Genomic DNA, 23,539 nt, shown 5'->3' on the forward strand with positions numbered 1-23,539 from the left:
TGGCACTTTCACCGTCTCCTAATTTGAACCCTCCATGTCTCTCTCCCCTCCTGTCATCCTCACAATCCTCTACGCAGTCCACCACAGGCGCTTCCTCTTCCCTCAACAGTCTCTGAGACACCATCTCTTCATCCTCTTCAGCCAATGGGCCGGACCCTTCAGCGTCATGTTCACTCCCCTCGACCGTTACAGCGACCGCAACCACCAGATCACTCGCTACCAGTACTGTGCTCTCAAGGTACGCACGCCCATGCTTCCTGAACCTAACTGGAGTTATTCTGTCATTTTCTTACAGAAACCTCAGCAATTACTCAATTCAACTGTTGTCTCCTAGGCCATGTCAGCAGTTCTGTGTTGCGGTCCAGTGTTTGACAACGTGGGTCTCTCTACTGATGGCTATCTCTACAAATGGCTCGACAACATCTTGGCCTGCCACGACCTGAGGGTAGGTCATCTCTGGGATCCAGTGTTCCTTTGACTTGTTGTAAAGGATGTCTGCATGTGTTCTTAGGAAGTTTGAATAATTCTAACACAATCATACAGACGTTTGAGCTATTTCGCTTTACCTAACTTATTAAAGTTTAAGTGTTCCTTTATCCTGTTGATCTGTTTGTGCTTGATATATCTGTGGATGAGTCCCTCTACATAAAAAAACATTTGTTTGCCATAGGTGCACCGTCTAGGGTGTGAGGTGGTCATCCTGCTCTTAGAACTGAACCCAGACCAGATCAACCTGTTCAACTGGGCCGTTGACCGCTGCTTCACTGGGTCTTACCAGCTGGCGTCTGGTTGCTTCAAGGCCATCGCTACTGTCTGCGGCAACAGGTGGGGAATGCTTTTATTGATTGGTAGAATTTGGGAGTTTTGGAGGTTTGTTACTGCAGCAATAGCAGTGCTTTCAGTGATTCACTGCCAGCCAAACCATACAAATACATGTTTTTTCTAGCTCTAGGATTGATTGCAGGTATCGGTAACTCATTTGCAACTCATGACCATTCATCCTTGCTTTGCCAGGAATTACCCGTGTGACCTTGTGACTTTGCTCAATCTGGTGTTGTTCAAGGCCTCGGACACCAGCAGGGAAATATATGAGATCTCAATGCAGCTGATGCAGGTAAAAACACACACACATGCATAAACACAGTTCTAATTTAAAGGGAAAAGGGCGAGCACAAGCATGAAGCCAAAACCTGCAATGCGTAAGAAAATGAATATGTCCGCAGGTGCTGGAGTGTAAGCTGTGTGCGTACTCTAAGCGGATGGTGGAGCAGAAGCCTGGTAATATTTTGTATGGAACGCACGGCCCTCTGCCTCCCCTGTACAGCGTCAACCTGTCTCAACTCTCCATCCAGCTGGCCAGCATGTACCCAGAGCTCACTCTGCCTCTTTTCTCAGGTACATCTTTTCCGGGCGAATGTGTACTGTAGAGATAGTGGAATACTTCATTGCAAAGTCAACAGGATCAATAGTAGACTCACATTGTGTTTCTTTTGTTGAGAACAGTGCATGCTAATTGCAGGGGTGAACACACTCCACTCCCCAACCTGTTGTCTCCCTACACTATCATGTTTCAACAGCAAACATATCGTATGCATATCAGATTATGGAAAATGCTGTTATATCGTGACAATGTGGTCCAATATGCTGAATACGTGCATCTTGTGTACCTATTAAATCCTGAAGCATATCAGCATTAATTCCTCTGACATATGTTTTGCCTATGCAGAGGTGAGCCAGCGTTTTTCAACCACCCACCCCAACGGCAGACAGATCATGCTCTCCTACCTGCTACCCTGGCTTAGTAACATTGAGCTAGTGGACACAGGGCTTCTACCCCCCGCCTCAAGCCCCTGCACACCAGAAGAAGAACCACGCAGTCAGGGTCAGGGCATAGGTCTGGCCCCCAGCCTACGAGGCAACGGCTGGGGCTCCTTGCAGGCGACCTCGCTGGTCCTAAATAACCTCATGTTCATGACTGCTAAGGTAAGAAGCCGTGTTTGTCATGTTACTCCTGCTTTTCCAGTGAAATCTCCCACCTTACAACTGTTTTTTTTTTCTCTCTTCACATGGTCAGTATGGAGACGAGGTTCCTGGCCCGGAGATAGAAAACGCCTGGAACGCTCTGGTGTCCAACGAGAGGTGGAGCAACAACTTACGGATCACCCTGCAGTTCCTTATCAGTCTGTGTGGAGTCAGCAGTGACACCACACTGCTGCCTTATGTAAGTTGAGTCTGTACACACCAACCCAGCCCCTTATGGAATTGAATTGGAGTACTTCCTGTTAAAAATCCCAGGATTCAAAGTGATGTATTTGTAAAATTCTATAAAAAAAATATATAATGAAATGTAGATGATTACAAAGGTACTAGATATTTCATAACATTTAATGATTGAAACAAATACCTTGAGAAATGTGCTGATAATGTGAGGTAAACCAATTTATACTGTTTATTTGATACGTTGTAGATAAAGAAGGTAGTGATCTACCTGTGTAGGAACAACACCATCCAGACTATGGAGGAGCTCCTGTTTGAGCTGCAGCAGACTGACCCAGTCAACCCCGTGGTCTTGCACTGTGACAACCCTCCCTTCTACCGCTTTGCTGCCAGCAACAAAGCCTCCACCTCACAGACAGGCAAGATGTTACTGTCATAATACTGTCATATTCTATATTTTCATCTCAGCATTGGTTTTCCGTTCGTTCTTGAAAGCTTTTTATCTGGCAGAAGATTGACTGAACTTATGTGACATGTGTTGTGCAGGCACCACTTCCAGCAGTAACACTGTGGTGGCTGGACAGGAGAACCTGGCAGACACAGATGAGAACAAGCTGGTCAGAGAAAGTGAAGAGCGGTCAGTATTAATACTCTTTTAAATGTACGCGACAGTCTTTCATGAGGCGTGTGGGAGCAGATAAAATATGCCAAACATATCAGCATCATATTAAGTATGCAGTTATGTTAACAAAAGACTTTCTCACACTTTTCAGTCACGTGATAAGACTCTGAATTTTAACTTTTAATGCCATACATTTCTCCCAGCATGGCCAGGGCTCACAACAGACTGGAGTCTCGTTACAGCAACAGCTCCGGGGGCTCCTACGAGGATGAAAAGAGTAAGTTATGTACAAAAACTTTATTTTAACAATTTGTACACACACACACACACACACACACACACACACACACACACACACACACACACACACACACACACACACACACACACACTCTCTCTCTTTGAAAAGAGCTCCAGGACAAAGATTCTTCCTGTCAGTCCATGGTGTTCTCCACTTTAAGCTAAGACATTCATGTCATTTGTCACTAATCCCTTCAATACAAACTGCATAAATAGCTTTTCTGGTTTGACCAAGCTGAAAGCTGTGTGTCATATTCACTGCACTTTATTTATGTTGTGTATGTTGTCGTTTTATATCAAACTAGCATCTCTAGCAAGCATCTGTGCAGGGAAGCTTCCAGGTTTGACTCTGTGACCTTTCATGACTTTTAATCAAGCCAGTATTTGATGTATTTTACTTCAAGGCAATTCGGTTTTATGTAGTAAATCACTTTAAGGAGAGCATCTTCCTCGGTATCCAGTGTATGTTTAATGTTTAACATTTTTGGAAAATGTGCTTGCCAAAAAGTAGATGTCGGTTATGTTTCAAACTATTTCCTGGCAGGGACCAGTGTCTTCCTGTAGTCTCTTCTGGTTGCCTAGCAACTGCAACTGGAAAATGGCAAATTGCCATGTTGGTTAATTTTGTACGGATTAAACAAATTAGATATAATGAGTTAGAGACGCTGGTTTCCATTGAGAGAGTTGGTAAGCAGGGTGAAGTTTGATATTTATTGTTGAAGTGGGAGCGGTATCAATCTTCTTCTTCTTCTCTAACTCTGGACAAGAAAGTGAATAAGTATGTTTTACAAACTGTGAAACCTTTAAGCCTAATATTAAACACCGTAATATAAACACAGGTACAGTAAAGAGAGACTTTAAGTGATTTCAAAAGTGATTGTGTTTAAACTTGTCCAAAGAAAAGAACAAACACTCTAGTATTAGTGTAAATTACAGCTGCAAACATGCTAAAGAAACACTTAGTTTTTGAAATACCTGGACTGCGACTTCGCTCATGTTTGGAATTCCACACGTTTTTGATGAGCTGCTTTGATGTTCGCATGGGGGAACTTTTTTGTGCTTGAGGGTCTACTGTCAACGCATTATGAATATATATCATTAAAGTTATAGTGTATGTATTAAAATGTATGATTAATTGTATTAACCAATATTGGGATTGCTCTGTTTTTGCAGATGACCCACTCCCACCGTATGCTGGTTGGCTACTCGGTGTTCTGGAGACCAACCACCCTCAGCCGTTACCCATGCCTATTAACGGAGGCTGCTGGGCTCCTCTGGTGGACTACCTCCCAGAAACCATCACACCTCGAGGACCGCTACATAGGTATACACAAACAAACATGGACACCCACTGTACAGACCATCGTCACTGACACAACCAGAAAAATCACACGCAGGACACAGAATCAGAGTGGGAACAGCAATGTGACTATCAGCAACATATCAACAGACTCAGCAAGGACAGGTATTTGCTCACACAGACGAGTACAACCTACTCTGACAGATGGTCCGATAAAGTCCCGTACAGAATGAAACCCAGCCAGCTCGCTCTGTCTCTGCTATGTAGAGAATGAATATTTGAAGGGGTTTACTAATCTATCGCTTCCATCTCTCTCTCTCAACACCTCAAAAGTAATTACTTAAGAGGAGATGCAGGTTAGATTTATGATGTGTGCATTTACATTAAATGACAAGATAGCAGTCTTTTTTTATGCAGGGAAATGCATTTTCTGAAGCTGCAGTTTGTCATGTTGATTATCATTCAGTTCAAATAGTAGCCTCACAATTCCAGCAGCAACATATACTCAAAACCTGTTTCTAGGATGAGACCTAGATGATGATGTTTCCTATTTGCATGTGACGCATGTTACCAGGGGACCTCATGTGATTTAGAAATGAGTCTGTTTTTGTGTGTGGAGAGTAGGACTCCAGGCTGTGGAGCGAAAAAACGACAAAAAACAAACAAACAAAGCTACAAGATGCCAATTTGCTAACATTATTTGTGAATTTTAGTAGGTTTACTTGCACAGATTTGCACAGAATTAAGATCATAGACGAACTCAATTATTTCATTAATAAAAGTTAATGTTACAAGAGGTCCCCAGGTAATACTAGTCCCGTGCAAATAGGGCTTCAGAGGTAAAACCAATAAAGAATACAGGTTTTCTCTTGAATATAGTTTCGATATTGTTTTAATTTAGAGATGAAATAATTAGACGATTAATCAATTAGTTGATTGACAGAAAATCTGAAATTGTTTTGATTCTGCTCAACAACCAACTTGAAGACTCGACCTTGGACTCCCAGGAATTATTTCCTGTTTTCAAGGACCGATTAGGAAAATACTCATTTATTTCAGCCCCTATTTGACCGAATAACAAAATCCTTTCTTCCTTTGCTTTTATCATGTATGTCACAGAGCAGAAAAATTGTCCGAGCTGAGTTGTCGGTATAATTGTCCAGGATACATGTGAGCTAACTGATGTTTGTTCTCAGGTGTAACATTGCAGTGATCTTCATGACTGAAATGGTGGTGGACCACAGTGTGAGAGAAGACTGGGCTCTACACCTGCCTCTGTTGCTACATGCCCTCTTCTTGGGTAGGCGTAACAAGACACACACATGCACATAACTCATAACTCATAACTTTCTCTTGGCCTCTCTGCACTGGAAATGACAGTTTCCCTGCTGGCTCGCTCTTACCTCCCAATGAGGAAACAGGTGGACTTGAACTAAAAAGATAAGATCAAAAATCATCGTTCACTGCCAAAAGGGTGTTTGCAGACAAACACGGACACACAACAATAAACTTGAGGAATGTAGGTATTTTCTGTGACGTCCAATAAGCTCACCGCGTGATGGTGTGTGGTTTTATCTCCATCCCTCGCAGACGGACATTTCAGGAAGGATCGTTCTCTTATGTCACCAACGGCACAGTCACATTCCCAAGACATGTAGACACATACCGCCCCTGTCAGCTGTGCACAAATGTATTATAATGCAGAATAAGCCCTCTTAGAAGTGGGCATTTAAGGAACTTATATCCTCCTTAATTCCGTTGTTTTCTTACTGGATGTGTATTTTATAGGTCTTGACCACTACAGACCGGAGGTCTATGAACACAGTAAACGTCTCCTTCTCCACCTCCTGATCGCCCTCTCCTGCAACAACAACTTCCAGGTCAGAGTGGGATCCTAATATCGTAATGGAAAGATATTCAGTAAAAATGAATTTCAGTAGCCACTGAAGAATCCTCCTTTTTCTGTGTTTCCAGGTGATAGCCTCAGTTCTGATGCTGACGAGAGAGATCAGTGACAACAAGACCCTCACCATTAAGTCCAGCTACCACACAGAGTACCAGCAGTCACGTGAGTAGAATATCCTTACTTTTGTCACAAAAAGATCAGTTTTCACATGACAGAAGCGATAAAAATGTGCTGAAACACAAGTTAAATATAACAAGGCAGCAAGTCAGTATGTTAAAAGTCCACTTTGTTAATTTCTTAGATGCACCTGACTTCCTGCGAGAGTGGCAGGCATCTCCCGTGGCGGACTCTGGCCTCAGCTCTACCTCCAACTCGTCCTCTGCCAGTCTCGGTGGCGGTAGCACTGCAGGCAGTGTTGGTAATTTACCCCTTGTAACGCCCGACGACCTGGAGGACCTGGAGGACACGCCCAATGAAACCGACGAGAAGACAAACAAACTCATCGAGTTCCTCTCCACCAGGTACACACACCTCCGGTCATGTTTTGTGCTATTCTAGCGCTCAAGCAGGTGTGTTTTCCAAGTGCGCGTGTTTGTGTGAAAAATCTCACTGTATGCGCACTATGCACATACGTAAGTGCTTGTGTAACGTGTATGTGGTGCTACTGGTGGTGGGTATACAGTGCCTGGAGTACTGTGTTGTTATTGCATAGAGCGTTTGGGCCGCTGTGGACGCATGAGGACATCACGCCGAAGAACCCCAACTCCAAGAGCACGGAGCAGCTCTCCAACTTCCTACGCCACGTCGTTTCAGTCTTCAAGGAGTCCAAGTCAGGTGACAAAACGCTTGTGTTAATGCCAACTGTCTTTCACGGGATGACTCACTTACGATTCATATGTAGCATTTCTGGAAATCCATATTTTCAAATGATTTGCAATAAGCAGTCTTCTGTTTTTCCTGCCATCCACCAGACTTGATACAAAATCCAACCCAAAATGAATAGAATAGAATCTGAGACCTACATGTGTGTATCTTTATGCATATTTGTACCCGTCTGTTCATATAGACTTCCACCTGGAGCATCAGCTGAGCGACGTGGCTTTGCAGACGGCTCTGTGCAGCTCCTCACGCCACTACGCCGGGCGCTCTTTCCAAATCTTCAGAGCCCTCAAACAGCCAATCAACAACCACGCGGTCTCCGACCTGGTCTCGCGCCTCGTCGAGGTGGTAGGAGAACACGGCGATGAGGTGCAGGTGAGCGGGAGTGAGAGGTCGTCGGGTTCGGCACTAAATGAGAGAACTACTAGCACTTCGCCCCCCTCTTTACTCTGAAATTGAGAATGCGCGTCGGTGTGTTTCAGGGCTACGTGATGGAGGTGCTGTTGACGCTTGAGTCGGTGGTGGTGAATTTAGCAGAGTGTCTGAAAAACAGCGATCTTATGGCAGCTCTAACCAGGTAGGCCTCTGCTCTTTATGAGTGCCTTTATGATGCATTCATTTCCTTGTCATTTCATAATGGGATGCCACACTCACAAGTTTTACTACGTTTGATTCACAGGACGTCCTCACCAGACTTTGTGACCAGTGACAAACTGATGAACAGAAAGAGCACAGGTCAGTTGAACTTCCCCGGCCCTGGCTTCGTCGGGCTGTCGTCACAACGCCACCAGCGCTCCTACTCGGTACCGAAGAAGTTTGGCGAGTGCGGCCACCATGCCAATGATCCTCCTCGCAGTGCCACTCTGGATCGCATTCAGGCAAGAAAGCTGTTTAATGATGACACCTCAATGCTGGAGCGGACTCGTTGATTCAGTTAATTCAGTGTTATGTTTCATTTTCTCAATCTACAGGCCTGCAACAGTCACGGCCTCGCCCGAACAGGAAGAACCCCCGGGTCCTGCACATCGTCAACCAATCGCATCGATCCCAGCGTTCTATCGGATCCGGCCCACGTTTCCCATCCTTCAACGATACTGGCCACGGTCTTCTGGGTGGCGGTGTCCCTCATGGAGTCAGACTTCGAGTTTGAATACCAGATGTCACTTCGCCTCGTCCACAAGTTGCTGTCAAAGGTAGATGAGATGAGACTTACTGATCTTAGATAGGATGATATGTAATGGTACAATCTGAAGTTCAGTCAGAGGTGAGACTAGAAGCAGGAGAGTGCCTTGCATTCTTGCAGGTAGGGCTAAAAGTTGTTAAAGCATCCCTTCTTATAAGTATTAAGGGATTCCTAGTTATCAGTACTGTGCAGAAAAATGTGCTGGTGGCTATAAAAAAAAAATGTAGTTAATCAAAAATAAAATTAAACTCCTCACGTTGTCAGAATGCATAACAGGTGGAAACAAACTAATACAGTCACACACTGTATGAAATATAAAATAAACAGTACACTCTTTCCCCAGGTGCCCTTAGACAGAGCAGAGAACCGCGAACGCCTCGAAAAGCTGCAGGCTCAACTGAGGTGGAGCGGATTCTCTGGGATTCAGCAGCTTTTGTTGAAGGGTTTTACCTCCCAGGCCACTTCTGACCTCACCTTACAGCTCTTCTGCCAGCTCACGCCGGTCTCCCGTGTGCCTGTTGTTGACAGCTCTCAGTCTGTGGGTATGTACTGGGGATCGTGTATTATCTCCTTAACCTTTGTGTCGTGTTCGTTTCTTCCCCCTTACTTTAGTGTTCCCGGTCAAATTTGACCGGCCTGTTTTAACTGCTCTTACATTAACACAAAAACCACTGATCATCACCAAATTTTATTTTACTCCCCTTTAAGCTGTTAACAATGTCTCAGACTACTGGTTTACATGAATAACTGCAGTGAATATTGAAAATTTACACTTTATTCCAAAATTCGTGTGTATTGTAAAAAAGAAAAAAAATCAAAACAGAGACCAAATTCACAAAACATCAGAAAATGAGCATGAACACATCATCCATGTATGAATGTGTGTGTGTGTGTGTGTGTGTGTGTGTGTGTGTGTGTGTGTGTGTGTGTCTTCACACACAGGATTGGCATTTTGCAATCAGGTCGGAATGCGCCTTGCAAACGTAGGCAAGGTCGGAAAGGTTGTGAAGTTCTGTCATCAAATCGGAAAACTTGTGAGTGGACATGAAACTGTTGCAGGGACATAGTTGACCAGAATATAGGCCTCCCCCTCCAGGTTTGTCATCAGTATAATTTCCATAATGAACTCTGGTAAAAAGAGTTGGAAGCTGGACTTGATGTCATCCACATGAGATGTTGCGTTCCGTGTTGGCCCTGGCGTCATCCTAACAATATCCTAAACTCCTGCTCTGCCTCCTCTGTCCTGGGTGGATGAATACCAGACCATGTTGCCATCCTTGGACTGGAATGTCATCTCAGGTGCCTCTTCCTCAGGTGCCTCTTCCTCAGGTGCCTCTTCCTCACCATCTGTTGACTGGTCGGTCTCACAATGGTCTGGGTCAAAATCAGGATTGATGTTGTCTTCTATTTCTGAGACATCCTCCTCTATTTCCGGTTCAACTTCAATCCCTTCGTCATCAGTTTGAAAAAAAAGGTCAAGAGCCTTTCTGGCAGTAAATTGTCTGATCAGGCGCCTACTCATTGTGTTCAGAGTAAAATGACAGCAGTACACAAATAAAGCTTTATATAGGTGGTCTGTGTGAAGATATGTTACATTTTGTATCAAAAAGTGTGGTTCACGTAGGGGAGAGGCACATAAGCGCAGAAAAGAGGTGAGAAGAGGAGACACCTAATTATTCAGTCTGAAAGCGGTTCACGTGGGGTGTAGTGTGTGTGTGTGTGTGTGCGTGTGTGTCTGTGTGTGTGTCTGTGTGTGTGTGGTGGCGGTGGTGGATTTGTGGTTGTATACTATCTGATGGATGAACACAAACTAGGGACACCCATTCATTTCCTATGGCGGTCATTTTTGACCGGGAACACCACAGGTGTTACAAAGTTGATTTAACCACTCAAATTTCAACGAAAGTGGTGATCATCAACTGTATATGTTCAAATGTCTAGTGTGGAGGATATCATAAGGCCTTGAGACAATCAAATGTAAAACACAATATTTATGATTGATCAAAGTAGGAAATCGGTCAGATTTGACCCGAACACGACAGAAGGGTTAATTAAAAACAAGCAGGTGTTTAGTTTTCATGTATACCAGGTGGTGTTGGAAGTTCGACCTCTTGTCTCTTTGCAGGTTTCCCTCTGAATGTACTGTGTCTGCTGCCTCACCTGGTGCAGCACTTTGGCCACCCAACTCAGTTTTGTAAGGAGAGCGCTGAAAGGATCGCACAGGTACGGTGCTATTTTTCACTTGAGCAAAGTTTACTTTATTTTCTTTTGCTTTACCTCAGTTTCCTTTGGGTTAGTTTCGGCTTTCTTTAACATTTCAGCAGGTTTGCCTAAAAGCTGAAAACCAGCTCTCTGTCCCTCTTCCAGGTGTGTTTAGGGGAGAAGCAAACAAAGCTGTCCCATTTGGCTCACGTGATGACTCTCTATAAGACACGTTCTTACACGCGGGACCCTTTCTCGTGGGTCAGTGTGGTCTGCCGATACCTCCATGAGGCTTTCTCCGACATCACACTCAACATGGTCACCTATATGGCCGAGGTAACGATAAATATGCATTGCATACCTTATTTTTTACACGGTTAGCTTTCTTTCCCAGTGTGGCTACAGTCTTGGGTTGACATTATCTCTTCCCCTAACAATATTAATTTATTGGTTGCACTGAATGTCTCCCTCCGTCTCTCAGCTGCTGGATAAGGGCCTTCCCAGTATGCAACAGTCTCTCCTCCAGATCATTTACTGTCTGCTCAGCCACATGGACCTGACTGCTGTGCACGTCAAACAGTTCAACGCTGATGTCACGAAGACCATTGAGAAGTTTGTACAGGTAACTCTCCTCCAGTACTTTGTGTAAGCCAAACTACATCTCCATGTGTTGTTGTGTGATATAAAGTATGCACTGTTTGTGTTTGCTAACCCATAGACGGTACACTGGAAGGATGCCTTAAACATCTTGAAGCTAGTGGTGTCACGCTCTGCCAGCCTAGTTCATCCGGTGTACGGCCACTCGCAGGGTGACCTGTCCAACCTAGAGGTCAGCAGGGTGTGGGATGGTTCGGCCAAGGCCCTGCCTGGGAAAACACTGGACTTCACCTTTGACATCTCTGAGGTGAAGAAGCGACAAGAGTTTAAAAAAAGAGGACTATGTGTCATTAATGTTTTGAGAGATTCAATCCACTCAACTTTTTTCACGAGGGCCCGTTTTCTTTACAGACTCCAGTGATCGGGCGTCGGTTCGACGAGCTCCAGGGTTCAGGGGGTAGAGAGGGGAAGGCCAGAGCCATGGCCGTAACCCGCAGTACTTCCTCCACCTCCTCTGGATCCAACTCCAACACCATCTTGGTGCCCGTCAGCTGGAGGCGACCGCAATCCTCTCAGGTAGAGTTCGACACCTCCATTAAGGTATCGCTGCATTAGAATATTTAGATGTCACAGTGCATGTACATTTCTTTATGTGACCCTAAGTGGAGGTGTTTGATGTGTGGGACCAGTACTTTCCATATTCACATGCTGTAACCTGGAATCAACACAGACAGACAGGCAGGTGTGAGAGCTATTCATTCAGGTTTTAGGAGCACAAAGAGACACATTCTGAATTTCTGCAGTGAATAAAAACTATTAGGATGTTCGAAAATTATTTTTATTATAGATAACTCCCAAAAAAGAATACATTATTTTATTGAGACTTATTACAGCCTTCGTTCTTGTAGAAATGTTTTCCCTCTAAAATCATATTCTGTAAATCAAAAGAGCAGATTCCGAAAACGTTTAATTAATAATGTTTGTTCATCCATTCATTAATTACTTTACAAAAAGGACGTGAACGTTGTATCAATAAATCACAGCACCCTTTGTTCTCGACCCCCTCCCCTGTGCGTGCGTCGGCTCGTCCAGATGCTCTCCACATTGGTTTTATGTTCACCTGATTTATTGGGTTATTTTAAACATCTGAAGCAGCTAAAAATGAACACGAGAAAGGAGAGTCGATGTCCATTCCTTCTTTGATTAATAGTATTATATTTCTTGCTCCCGCTTACAGAAAAGAACCAGAGAGAAGCTGGTGAACGTTTTGTCTCTTTGTGGACAAGAAGTTGGACTCACCAAGAACCCATCTGTAAGCCACCTTTTTACTCTACCTGTACTACTTGTTTACAGTCCACAAACATTTACAAAAGGGCAGAAATGTCTTTTGATTTAGGTCAGTTGTGTTTCATTTAAGGATAATATTTAACTGGAATAATTCCTCTGTTGTTCATAATTGAGTTTTTGTTTTTATGTCAAATTCATCAGCTGACTCAAGTGTAAATTCCTGCATTTGTTCTTTCTTGTCAGGTGATTTTCTCATCGTGTGGTGACTTGGACATGATGGAGGTGCGGGAGAGTGGCGTGTCATCGGAAGAGGGTGGAACCAGAGACGACACGCTGGACGACACCGCCAGCGAGCAGCAGTTCAGGGTTTTCCGAGACTTTGACTTCCTGGACGTGGAGCTGGAGGATGGAGAGGTGAGATTCATTATTTCACCGTATTTTACACCTTTGAGTCACTTTGAGTGCTAAATTTATGTGACTTGATTTAAACTGTAGATAATAATGTCTCTCTTTCCTCCCACTTTTGACCTTTTTTAATTTGTGTTTCATTGTATCTTTCTGTCTTTCTTTAACATCAATACATTTGAAATGTATGTGTCTGTCCCTCCTCCTTGTCTCTCTTTCTGTCTAACTCTGTGTCTCTCTCTCTTCCCCTCGCTGCCTAGGAGCTCCAGGTAAGGTCTCTCACACTTCCATTAGCTTTTAACTGCGCTGTGGTGTTGGTGGCTCCTTTGTTTTCCCACCCAGAAAAAACAAAGACTGATTGTGCTTCATTTTGCTCTCACAGCTTGGTTGCAGACCTACATTTCTGAACTTATCGCCGTTCGTCATAATGGAGATAAATGATATCGTGTGTCTTTGCGGGGAAAAAGATTATCATACTGAATGCAAACAGCCTTTTCAGCATATTTCCATGCCGCGAATAACATTTTGCATCTTGTGCTTGTCATCAGACGCTCTTAGTCAGCAGCTATTCATGATTACATCGAGATGTTCGTCTCACAGCGGGGAAATTCACTGCTACTGTCGCCTCTGCCCTTGTCTTCCAACGTGTTTGTGTGTGTGCATTTTATCTAGGGCGAGACGGTCGATAACTTTAACTGGGGCGTGCGTCGGCGCTCTCTGGACAGCACGGAGCTGGGCGACCTGTTGGAAGAGAGCCAGCACTCAGGCAGCACCCCCAGTCTGGGTCACGAGGACCCCCACGATTCAGACGAGTCCTCCGAGGAAGAGGAGTCTTCGACCAGCCAGAGCCTCTCTCACTCTCAGCTCGTGCGTAGTTTTAACTGTTGGATCAATGCAACATCCACTGAAACCTAAAAAAAAAGATTGTCTGTTATTGCAATGACCCAGTTTGACAGATCAATATTATAATATGCCTGGTTTGCCTTTCCTGTTCTAGACTAACCCTTCGCCATCGGAGGAAACCAACCACACTGATTCTCTATCTACTTCTTACGACACCTCTGCCGACCCGCTATCCTTAAATGCCATCACACCGGGCCAGGGAGTGCTCCATGACTTTCACGGGGGCCTACATGTGAGGATAAATACATATTAACAAATACATATGCACTTATGTGTTTGTACAGATGCATTTGCATCCACAGAAAGATCTAATGTCTTTGTCTCCTCAGGGGAGGGTCTGTGGGGAGGATGAGGACACTCAGGCCCAGGATGACGAGCTGTCACTGAGCGCCAACGAGCTCCCTCACGGCTCAGACTGCGGCGAGAGCTTAACCCTGGAGTTGCCGGGGCAACCTCTCGATCATCTGCCCAATCTGGACCGCGGCCTCAGGTCAGATTACTGCCAACCGCCGCTGGACTTTCTAGACCCCAACTGTCTGCCCAGGTGAATAAGACAGACAGGAGTAAAAGAACATGAAACAATGTGGAAAGTTGTTTCACTGGAACTTTTTTTTATCAACGGGCAGATTGACTGGCAATGGGACGAAACCTTGGATAAACTGCAGTCTAAGCGCTGGTTTTCTTATCTGTCACAAGCAGAATGCTTGTGGATATAGTATTGGGACAAATACGCTTGTTAATTACAAGCTGTCATTCACAATCAAGCGTGCTCCAAATACTTTTCTCAGACATCCAGTTTTCCATTTGCATTCTCATATATGCAAATCTCCAGATAACATAATCATGCTTCATGAATATAGACTTTTATGTCTCAACCCCTACATCCTGTATATGCTATATTCCTGCAATTCATTTTATGACAATAGTTTTTCTTTCTTTTTTTTTTTTGTTTGCTGCCGTTTGTGTTTTGCATTGATTCAATATTAAATAATATTTATTTTTAAATATTTTTTTTATCAAACATAGAATCCCACTATGGGCACTTGATTTTGATATAAAACCTATTAGGGGAAAGGTATCAAAACCTTTTTTTTCTTTGTACCCCCCATATCTTTCCCATTTCCATGGCGACAGCTTACGCGATGATGTAGATGACTTGGAAGACCTCGGTTTTCCTCCTCCCCCCTCTCCATTTTTCTCCGCCATCTTGGCAGCCTTCCAACCCACAGTGTGTGACGACGCTGAGGACGCGTGGCGTTGTCACATCAACCACCTTGTGACCGACTCGGATGGGTCGTGTGCCGTCCACACTTTTCAAGTCTTCTCGTCTCTCTTTAAGGTAAACCAAAGGAAGGATTGGTTGAAATAAATTCATTCATATTTTGTCATATTAGTAACTATGAAGCTCTTTTTTTCCTCTTCAAGCAAATCCTCATATCCAGTAGGATTTACATGCATGTCTGTGCAAGAGTAAAATAATTCCTTTCTTTCCCAGAACATCCAGGGTAAATTCTGCCTCCTGACCACTGATGTTTCCACTTACCTTGGAGAGGGCTTGAGGGGCATTGGATCAAAGTTCCTCAGGTCCTCACAGATGCTAACCACGTGCTCAGATTGTCCCACCATCTACATTGATGCCGACACGGTGAGCATTGCAGTGAGACATGATTGACTCACCGTTGATTACAGCACGGTGCTTTTGTGTTGAATTAGTCAGCAAACTCATGTGTTTCCTTTCCTTTCCAGGTCATGTCATATGGTCTCCTTGAGAAGATGAAGTTCAGTGCGCTGGAGCTGCAGGAGTACCTGGACACCTACAACACCAGAGAGGACGCTGCTATATCGGTAACTTAACATCCACAAGTTATTGATAAATCTGTTTTTTTTTCCCTCTCCCTCTTCTAATCCACCTTCATCCCCTTCACCATGTTTTGTTTTTTTGTTGTTCAGTGGCTGAGGAACTGTAAGGACACATTTCCCAGGTGCCCCGGTGACAGTGTGGTTACCTGCCAGCCTGGAGACTCAGAGGAGAAGGTACAGGCAACTTGTGTACAAGTCATTTACTGGCACATTCAGGTATCTGGAGTTTAGAGGCACACATGCTCATCATATGGAGTAACTTCTGCATCTGTATTTCTGTTTCTCTTTGCCTCGTTGTCACACTGAAATGTCTGCTCTCTTTGCATGTTTGCTGTGTGTTATCTAGTTTCTTCTCTTGACCGTTCCCCCCCCCCCCCCCCAGCCACCGAGCACTCAATTCAATGAAAAGCTGCTGTGTTTTATACACTTCTGACTAATTCTTGCTAGCTTGACTGTCAATAGCCATGGTTGATACTGTGCTGCGCATGTGTTTGATTGATGCTTTGTCTTCCTCTCACCTCACTCTGACGCCCTAACATGCTCTCTCGCTGTCTAGCAAATGGAGTCTCTTGCAGTAAGTTCTCTTACAAGTTTCTTCACTTCACTGCCACTTAATGAACTGCTTAATTCACTTTGCACAAGACAATCAGCTAGTCACGTTGTCGTGTGTTTGTATTACTTTGCTTGTGTGTGTACAGATGTGGCGTTATTGTGTCTGTAGTCTCTGCTACTGATGAATCTGACCCCGTTTCTCCTTTTGTCTTCCGGTGTCTTCCAGCAACTGGAGCTTTGTCAGAGGCTCTACAAGCTGCATTTTCAGCTTCTCCTACTGTTCCAGTCCTACTGCTCCCTCATTGGTCAGGTTCATGCTGTCAGCTCTGTGCCTGAGGTGAGTCAAACCGTAGCTCAAAAATAATTAATTTACAGTTTATACACAGCTTACAGCAACATTGAGTGGGCCCCTAAGAGGACAGTTAAATAAAAACAACAACCACCTAGGCAGTGGCTCGCTGACTGTAAACAAAAGCTTAATTAACCCCATGATTACAGAAACAAACAAAAAAGAAAATATGCTCAAATCCCACCAGCTATACAACAGAACTACCATTGTACACAAAGGATCAAGGATCTCTTCAACACACATACACACTTGCAACATTAGATCCACAGAATACAAGACTCATGATTGATCCCCTGAAATGTAAAACTTCATACGGAAGATATCTGCTCATAATGAATAGGAGCATCTACGGTAACTTTAGCATTTTTAAACCTCTCAAAGTGAATCTTGAGTATTGAATCGAATTACATAAACGATTCTTCTGTGACAACTTCGCACTCAAACCACCATCTGTTTCCCTCCCACTTGGCAGCTCCTGAACATGTCTCGGGAGCTCACTGATCTGAAGACCAGCCTGCAGGCAGCAGAGGCGGCTGTCGCCAGCGACCTAGAACACAAACACTTGGCCCACACTCACGCACACGCCACCCAGGTGGCAGCCATGGTCGTGCCATGCTTCCACACATCGGAGGCAGCTGTGCAGGCTATTCTGGAGTGCCTTAAGAACCACGAGTTCACCAAAGCTGTGCGCTACATCCAGGAGTGCAGGTGTGTAACTGTGCTGTCAAAACTTTGGTTTGAACTATAGTGAAACGGTATTGAGACCAGCGCTGTTGAAGTATGTTCAGTAGTTGCAGTGTATCTGCAGGATTTGCCTGGAAACGTGCCTATCACACCTTCTTCTTCTTCTTTTATCTCCTTTTCAGGAGGAAGTGGCCCAACGGTGTGTTTGGTGGCAGCTCCGAGACCGAGGTCCAGACGCTGCTCAACGTCTACTTCCGCCACCAGACGCTGGGCCAGACGGGCACCATCGCCCTGGTTGGTTCCCGCCAGGATCTCAGCCTGATCTGCTCCAAGCTGCTGGAGCTCAACGGGGAGATCCGCGACATGATCCGCCGCGCCCAGGGTTACCGGGTCGTCACAACCTACCTCCCCGACTCCAGCACCTCCGGGACCAGCCTCTGACAGGAGCTGAGGAGCCCCCCGCCCCCTCCTTCCCCACCCTTACCTCCCCCGTCACTGCAACCGTTGACTCTTCCAAGACCATCTCCACACCCCTACTCATCTCTGCCTCCTCTAATAGAGGAGGCCCAGCACCCACACACCTGGCCCCTGCCCCCTCCGGTGTATCTGCTGCCCCAGCTCTACAGCTCCAGACAGATACCTGCCTCCCGCCCTGCTCCACACCGACACCAGAACCAGAAGCATATTTAGACCACGACCCAAACATCTCTCTGCCCTCCACATCCACTGTAGACTGTGATGCCTCTTTATTTGATTTCCCCAAACCCCCAGACCTGTTCTCGTCGCACAGCTGCTCGAATCCACCAGGCCGACCAGATTTTACACCACCGCACACACAAGAGCCGAGGAGGAGTTATTTCTGTGAGAACACTAACGTTTATTATCCTTTCAGAGGACATTCATCACACAGTTCGCCACTGTTACATAAGCACAGCAGCAAACGCCCGATATCATCTCGTACTCCTAGCATGCTGCCGACTGTAGCCTCAGAACCCACCATGCTCACATACTCTCCATACAAGTCCCCAATTGGTCTCCCAGGCCATGACACAGTATTAACCCATGGCCCCGCCCCATCTTCATCCCTCCCCCCTCCCCCTCCTCCCCCTCCCTGTCCCACCGGCCCAGGAGAGGCTGCGGCGTGGGGTTGTTGCTGCTCCCTCGGTGGAGCCGCCACGCCTTTATCTCGCTACCTTGGGAAGGTGGGGCACGCTGCCCTGCCCCTACTGAACGTAGGGGGGCTCCTGAATGCTGAACCGTCAGACGTCCAGACCTAACATAAACTAAAGGACCTAAAGAGCTTAGACTTTTCTGAATCCAAATGCCTGAAGTGACTATCCCCGAGCAACCGTCAGATCTTTGTGTCTGAAAGGGAGAAGATTAAACCTCAGAGATACAGATATTTCACACTGTAAGAACATTGAATCATGTCCCAGACCTAATAGGATGTATCACTGAACCCACGAGACTGCTGCCTGCCGATTAAGATGACCTGACGTGATTCTACCCGAGCGCTAACTTCGCTTTTACGGCTGTATGTTGTAAAATGATGTGCTCCTAGTTTAAGTCCTGCTTTATGGTCGTCATTCAGCATGAAATCTATTCTTCGCCTGAGGACCCGTGAAGGCCGTTAGCTTGGAGTTCTAACCTGCTGCCCAGAGGAACTCGAGACCTGGTTGAACTTGATTAACTGTCGCTGTCTCCGTCGGGACGGACGTAGTCTGCTGGTAGTATCACCAGAGACGGCGAGGAAACTACCCGTTAACACGACGTGACATCACTGGTAGAGTTTCGCTATTGCACTAAATGGAATTTTTTGGTATTAGTTTTTAAAAAGTATGTTACATAGAAGAGGTTATGTCTCTCTGTTTGTTTTGTTACCGTGAGAGAAAAGGCCGTCGCTTCCACCGAGAAGGAAAAGCCAAAAGCTGGACTCACTTTTCTCTCCTGTCGTGTCTACTGTTTTTAAAGGAAATTGTGCAATGCATGGCCCAGTTGAATGCTTTCTACTGTACTCGTGTCCCTTTTTGCTCCCTAAAAGTCTGACCTTTCCAGACTGACTGAAAGACTGATGGACACAGAGGGGATGCAGAATATTCAAGCGTAATTCCTCATGCTGCCCTTGCTCTGTTTATATTCTGTATCAGTGAAGCAGCTCGTCTCTCCCGACTACCGTCGTAAACATTGGTACACCAATCATGCCATTATCTGTGCACTCTGTGGAACGTCGTAGCATCGTTAGTGAGTGGACACACTGTATCTTTCTCACTGTCCTACACTGTAACACGTCGACCTTATGTGTTCACATGCCAGAGGAAAGCGCATGTACACACAAATACTTTGTCCGTCTGTATACTACTAATAGTTATGGGCACACAACCATTGTAGCATATTTGTGTGTGGTTTGTAGTTACCTTGCGTTGTAAGGGACATGCTGACATTCAGCACTCACTGTTGACGTTCAAAGCAAACCCTGTGCTACTACTGAAGTCCAACACTTCCTTGTCGTCAGCCCTTCCCCCCCCCCCCCCCCGTGACTCCTTGGTTTTGCCCACATTTGCTGTACAAATATCCTTTTCCTATTTATATCTGATCAGCTATAAAACACTCATTTGACATAGGTTTTATATTGATGTTTGTTCTCTCAAATCAAACTGCCATGCATGCATCTTCCATGTACTGTATGGAGTGTTGAAATATTTATTGACTTAAAAATCATATTTTATCTGAAAGATACGTTTGTATGTGGTACAAAAGGGAGCTTTAAGCTCACGTGGGTATGTTTTTTTTTTTCCCCCCGTTCCTGTGTGTGGGAAGAACGCGTGTGCATGCCAAACAAGAAATTGCACATTTTTAAAAAGCTTTTTAGAAGACTGTAGTCGTTTTTTTCCACCTTGTAAATACTTTTACAGCCTTTGTGAAGTTGTTTTGAGTTGATGCTCTGTCCAAGTCTGTGTCAAAGTAAAAGACATATCAAATCACTTCCTGTGCATTTCACTTAACAACCCTCTTATTTTTGAAATTGCATATGCATTTTAACATAGCATTTATTTGACAGTCCAGGACTGAACCTAGTCTTTGGTCTCCGTATTGATTTCCTTGATCAGGATTTTGAAGTATGAGGCAAAAAAAACTGTTACAGCGATAAGACTGTGCAGTTATACAAGATGAAGCGTTGAAATGAATTGCAAATTTAATGCAATCTGGAAATATTTCTCACTACTTTTGACATGCACCATTTTTATTTCATCATTTTTTTTTTACAAAAATAGTTTAATTGAGATAGGCTCTAGGATGGATGAAGGGAAACAAAGACAACCTTTTTGAGAAGTTGCTTCAAAAACAAACAACCCAGACAGATGAAGCTACTCGCTGTTCTCCCCAAGCAACTTCCATTTGCGACACGTCTGCTGAAGAATGAGAGATTCCAGACCAGAGCGAGCATGCAGGGCAGCTCAGACGATGTATTTGAAGCTGTAGGTGGCGTCACAGGACAGCCTCATGCCTTTGCAGCGACAGCACAGGTCTTGGCGGTGAGGCCGCTTCATGTTAATGTGCCTCTGCTTCTTCTCACAGCTGCAGCAAGTCTGAGAACAGCCCTGAGACAGGAAGGAGATGGTTAAATTAATGGAAGCAGCAAGAGAACATGCTCCAGGTTTAAGAAACTCTTTATTCCCAACGTACCTTGCAGAGGATGGACTCCACTCTGTAGGGGTTAAACCCCACCTGACACTTCCGGCACAGCTGCTTGTAGTACACCTGGCACAAAAATAAGTCATCTGAATTATGGTGTATGCAGATTTTGGCCAAGCCACAAACATGCGCATGCTGTGCGATAACAACAACAACAACAACACTTACCTTACTGGTTCCAGAGATGCACCACACATAAGCACTCTCCCACCTGATGTTACACTTTTTGCAGTGGAAAAAGCCATACCTCTGCTCCAGGAACTATGATGGACACAGTTCAAGTTTTCAGAGGTAATTTGTACACAGACAGGGCACACGGTTAAGTTGCGACAAAAAGGCAGGTCTATGTTATGGAATATTGAGTGAAAGAGGGCTTACAGTCCAAGTTTGTGACACTGCCTTTTATTCAAATCCATCCTTTAAATTTGTCACACCACAACATGGTATTCTTCCATATACATTGTTTTTATTTTTTTTTAGTGCTATAAAAAAAAAAAAATAAGTGCCTTATACCAGATCTTGTGCACTGCATTTCCCAAAGAGGGTCCTTTTATCACATTGAATTTGAAGCCTTTACCTTCACCTTTTTCCTCTTCTATGCTGTAAATTGTAAGTTGATCAATCAAAGTGTCACAAATGTGTGTCTGGGCCTCAGGTCAGAATAACTGTACACACAGACAGATTGAGTAAAAGGGGGCCCATGATCAATAATGACTGCTATAAAAAGTCCCCAATTTAAAGTGGGTTCAAGTCAGTGAGACTTCGCTCTCCTTGGGGCCTCCTGACAGAAACCCGTACCCACCTGAAAGTTGGACCCCTTTGAGGGCCGGTGCAAAGACGCCTTGAAGTCCTGCACCGTGTCCTCGCCACTGTGGTCCGTCTCCTCGTCCTTGTCGGACTGCTCGGCCGCTTCGCCTTCACTCCCCTCGTCGTCGCAGAGCTTCTTCACGAAGATTCTGCGGTCAAACACCGGCGAGTAGATGGAGACGGGCCTCAGGAAGCGCAGGCTGCTGGCCGGCGGCGTGTCGCATCGAGCCTTCCCGTCCGGCGTCGACAGACCCGGGCTCCTGGGGGACTTCGAGGACGCGGGGTGGTCGCCCTCCGAGCCGAGCAGCGTCTTGGGACCCAGCGAGCACTGCACCGTCTTATCCACTTTGGCGTTCACCTGCACGCCGCACTCTTTGGTGTTTGCTTTCCGGGGTGGAGGGGGCAAACTGGGGTGCACTTGGGACAGGATGGCCTTGCAGAGCTCCAGGTAGTTGAGGCCCTGGGGGGTCACGAAGCGGCCCTCTCTCTTCCCCCAGCCGCCGTCCGGAGCCGGGGCGGCGCAGACCGGGTTATACTGTGGAAACGTGGACAGGAAGCTCTCCATCCTCCGCCCATGAGTCCTGAATCTAAATGGTACCTGCTGGGATTTAAGCAGTCGCCTTCTTGCGGGACTAATTGGCTGATTGAGAACAGGGCTGCGTATCGAGCTGCCATATGCAGCAATATTCAGGATTCAAAACGTTAATGCATCCATAATAATTTAAATTAAATAATTTAAATTAAATAATTAATATTGATCCATTTAAATTTTATTTTAACGTTGGTTCACCCTGAAATGAGATGAAATCCACTCTTATTTTGTTAAAATCTAATTCAGCACCAACATGTCTCTGCTGAACACAGACCTGTAGGTAACCTCAGAGGAAATCTGCTTTCAAACCTTTCACACTACAGGCTATATTTACCCTCCGGTTGGCTTTGAATGCGTCTCTGGTGTTCTGCAGCTGCGTGGTGTTTTTAGATTTGAGGGGTGAACATCTGAAACGTTATATTGGAGCTCCCCCTATAGCTCACAGTGGCAAGAGATCCGACATAGAAAGACAAAGCAAGTCTTTTCTTTAGCGTGGTGTTCTTAAGGCGTTCATAGAGGCTCAAAACTTGTATTTTAAAGGAGAAACAAGTGTAACTAAAGTAAATGTGTATAGTGTGTAAAGGATGAGCAGATGTTCTGATATTGAAACGTGGCATATGAATGAAAAGGCATGAATATAGGCATAAAAAACATTGAATAGACTGGGACACATTCATGATATGAACAGCACTAAATATAATAACTTGGAAGAAGGATGAATGTCACTAATGATGCCGTCTCATTCATGAGATCATTGCCTCACAAATAAGAAACCCTCACTTGCTTTAAAAACTGTTTGGTGCGTTCAATTACTGTGGGAATATTCCGTTTTACAGTGAATGAACCCAACTAGCAGTAAAGGAAACTGTCAAAAGTGCGCTTTGTGATACAATATGTGTTTGTTTAGCATCCTCTGTACAAGATGTCCACATTTAAGTGTCGGTTCAACGTGTAGGCTATGATCTATATTTTATGAGGCTGTTTTTATTCGATTTTTTAAAGATATCAAACTACAATAATGTGCATTCTAAGTATAGGAACATATGTCATAGCTTACATTAAACAACAAGACCTGTGTGTTACTCTCCCTCAATATCAAATTGTCGATTCTCTTTACACATTTGTTTTAATGCAGATATTATTAGTGTTGGAATAATCTTCACATGGAAGACTGTCTAATAAAGTAATACTTTAGATAACT

The 23,539-nt window shown here is 44.8% G+C and overlaps 2 protein-coding genes across 6 annotated transcripts in view; one reads left to right on the forward strand and one right to left on the reverse strand.

Annotated features, from left to right (window-relative positions):
- The window catches only part of fryb (furry homolog b), a 46,553-nt gene extending 26,326 nt beyond the window's left edge, over positions 1-20,227 (forward strand). The window contains exons 28-67 of one of the 4 annotated variants that reach the window (XM_084028342.1): positions 78-238; positions 335-445; positions 671-825; positions 1,015-1,114; positions 1,224-1,395; positions 1,727-1,983; positions 2,075-2,221; positions 2,468-2,636; positions 2,764-2,854; positions 3,043-3,116; positions 4,313-4,463; positions 5,636-5,739; positions 6,228-6,319; positions 6,414-6,507; positions 6,647-6,866; positions 7,058-7,179; positions 7,412-7,599; positions 7,707-7,801; positions 7,904-8,102; positions 8,196-8,417; positions 8,751-8,949; positions 10,533-10,630; positions 10,775-10,945; positions 11,091-11,231; positions 11,328-11,513; positions 11,618-11,782; positions 12,444-12,518; positions 12,737-12,907; positions 13,159-13,167; positions 13,571-13,765; positions 13,896-14,033; positions 14,131-14,345; positions 14,936-15,140; positions 15,297-15,446; positions 15,548-15,646; positions 15,752-15,835; positions 16,218-16,235; positions 16,440-16,550; positions 17,035-17,270; positions 17,429-20,227. In XM_084028342.1, coding sequence (XP_083884468.1) covers positions 78-238; positions 335-445; positions 671-825; positions 1,015-1,114; positions 1,224-1,395; positions 1,727-1,983; positions 2,075-2,221; positions 2,468-2,636; positions 2,764-2,854; positions 3,043-3,116; positions 4,313-4,463; positions 5,636-5,739; positions 6,228-6,319; positions 6,414-6,507; positions 6,647-6,866; positions 7,058-7,179; positions 7,412-7,599; positions 7,707-7,801; positions 7,904-8,102; positions 8,196-8,417; positions 8,751-8,949; positions 10,533-10,630; positions 10,775-10,945; positions 11,091-11,231; positions 11,328-11,513; positions 11,618-11,782; positions 12,444-12,518; positions 12,737-12,907; positions 13,159-13,167; positions 13,571-13,765; positions 13,896-14,033; positions 14,131-14,345; positions 14,936-15,140; positions 15,297-15,446; positions 15,548-15,646; positions 15,752-15,835; positions 16,218-16,235; positions 16,440-16,550; positions 17,035-17,270; positions 17,429-17,687 — 5,849 coding nt within the window. In that variant the 3' untranslated portion in view covers positions 17,688-20,227. Of the gene's footprint in view, positions 1-77; positions 239-334; positions 446-670; positions 826-1,014; positions 1,115-1,223; positions 1,396-1,726; positions 1,984-2,074; positions 2,222-2,467; positions 2,637-2,763; positions 2,855-3,042; positions 3,117-4,312; positions 4,464-5,635; positions 5,740-6,227; positions 6,320-6,413; positions 6,508-6,646; positions 6,867-7,027; positions 7,180-7,411; positions 7,600-7,706; positions 7,802-7,903; positions 8,103-8,195; positions 8,418-8,750; positions 8,950-10,532; positions 10,631-10,774; positions 10,946-11,090; positions 11,232-11,327; positions 11,514-11,617; positions 11,783-12,443; positions 12,519-12,736; positions 12,908-13,158; positions 13,168-13,570; positions 13,766-13,895; positions 14,034-14,130; positions 14,346-14,935; positions 15,141-15,296; positions 15,447-15,547; positions 15,647-15,751; positions 15,836-16,217; positions 16,236-16,439; positions 16,551-17,034; positions 17,271-17,428 lie in introns of all 4 variants that reach the window. The other 3 variants (XM_084028341.1, XM_084028340.1, XM_084028343.1) reach the window with 3 other exon arrangements.
- Positions 20,228-20,417: 190 nt separating this feature from the next.
- On the reverse strand, positions 20,418-23,510 carry zar1l (zygote arrest 1-like). 2 transcript variants are annotated; one of them, XM_084029852.1, is made up of 4 exons: positions 21,742-23,510; positions 21,108-21,200; positions 20,931-21,005; positions 20,418-20,845 (listed from the first exon to the last, which is right to left on the reverse strand). In XM_084029852.1, the coding sequence occupies exons 1-4, from the start codon at positions 22,309-22,311 to the stop codon at positions 20,702-20,704; spliced, it is 882 nt and encodes a 293-aa protein (XP_083885978.1). In that variant the 5' UTR covers positions 22,312-23,510; the 3' UTR covers positions 20,418-20,701. The 2 variants fall into 2 exon arrangements, with proteins under 2 accessions (XP_083885978.1, XP_083885979.1); XM_084029853.1 differs by lacking the exon at positions 21,108-21,200.
- Positions 23,511-23,539: the final 29 nt, after the last annotated feature.

The sequence above is a fragment of the Eutrigla gurnardus genome, assembly GCF_963514095.1.
Source record: "Eutrigla gurnardus genome assembly, chromosome: 15".
In the NCBI taxonomy this organism is placed as follows: Eukaryota; Metazoa; Chordata; class Actinopteri; order Perciformes; family Triglidae; genus Eutrigla; species Eutrigla gurnardus.

What these genes read in the sequence shown, in the direction of transcription:
- zar1l (XM_084029852.1), bottom strand. Translation starts at nt 22,311, where the DNA reads ATGGAGAGCTTCCTGTCCACGTTTCCACAGTATAACCCGGTCTGCGCC. An exon ending in CAAAGGGGTCCAACTTTCAG is followed by an intron (nt 21,201 to 21,741) that starts GTGGGTACGGGT and finishes TGTCCATCATAG; the next exon opens with TTCCTGGAGCAGAGGTATGG. An exon ending in TGGAGTCCATCCTCTGCAAG is followed by an intron (nt 20,846 to 20,930) that starts GTACGTTGGGAA and finishes TTCCTGTCTCAG; the next exon opens with GGCTGTTCTCAGACTTGCTG.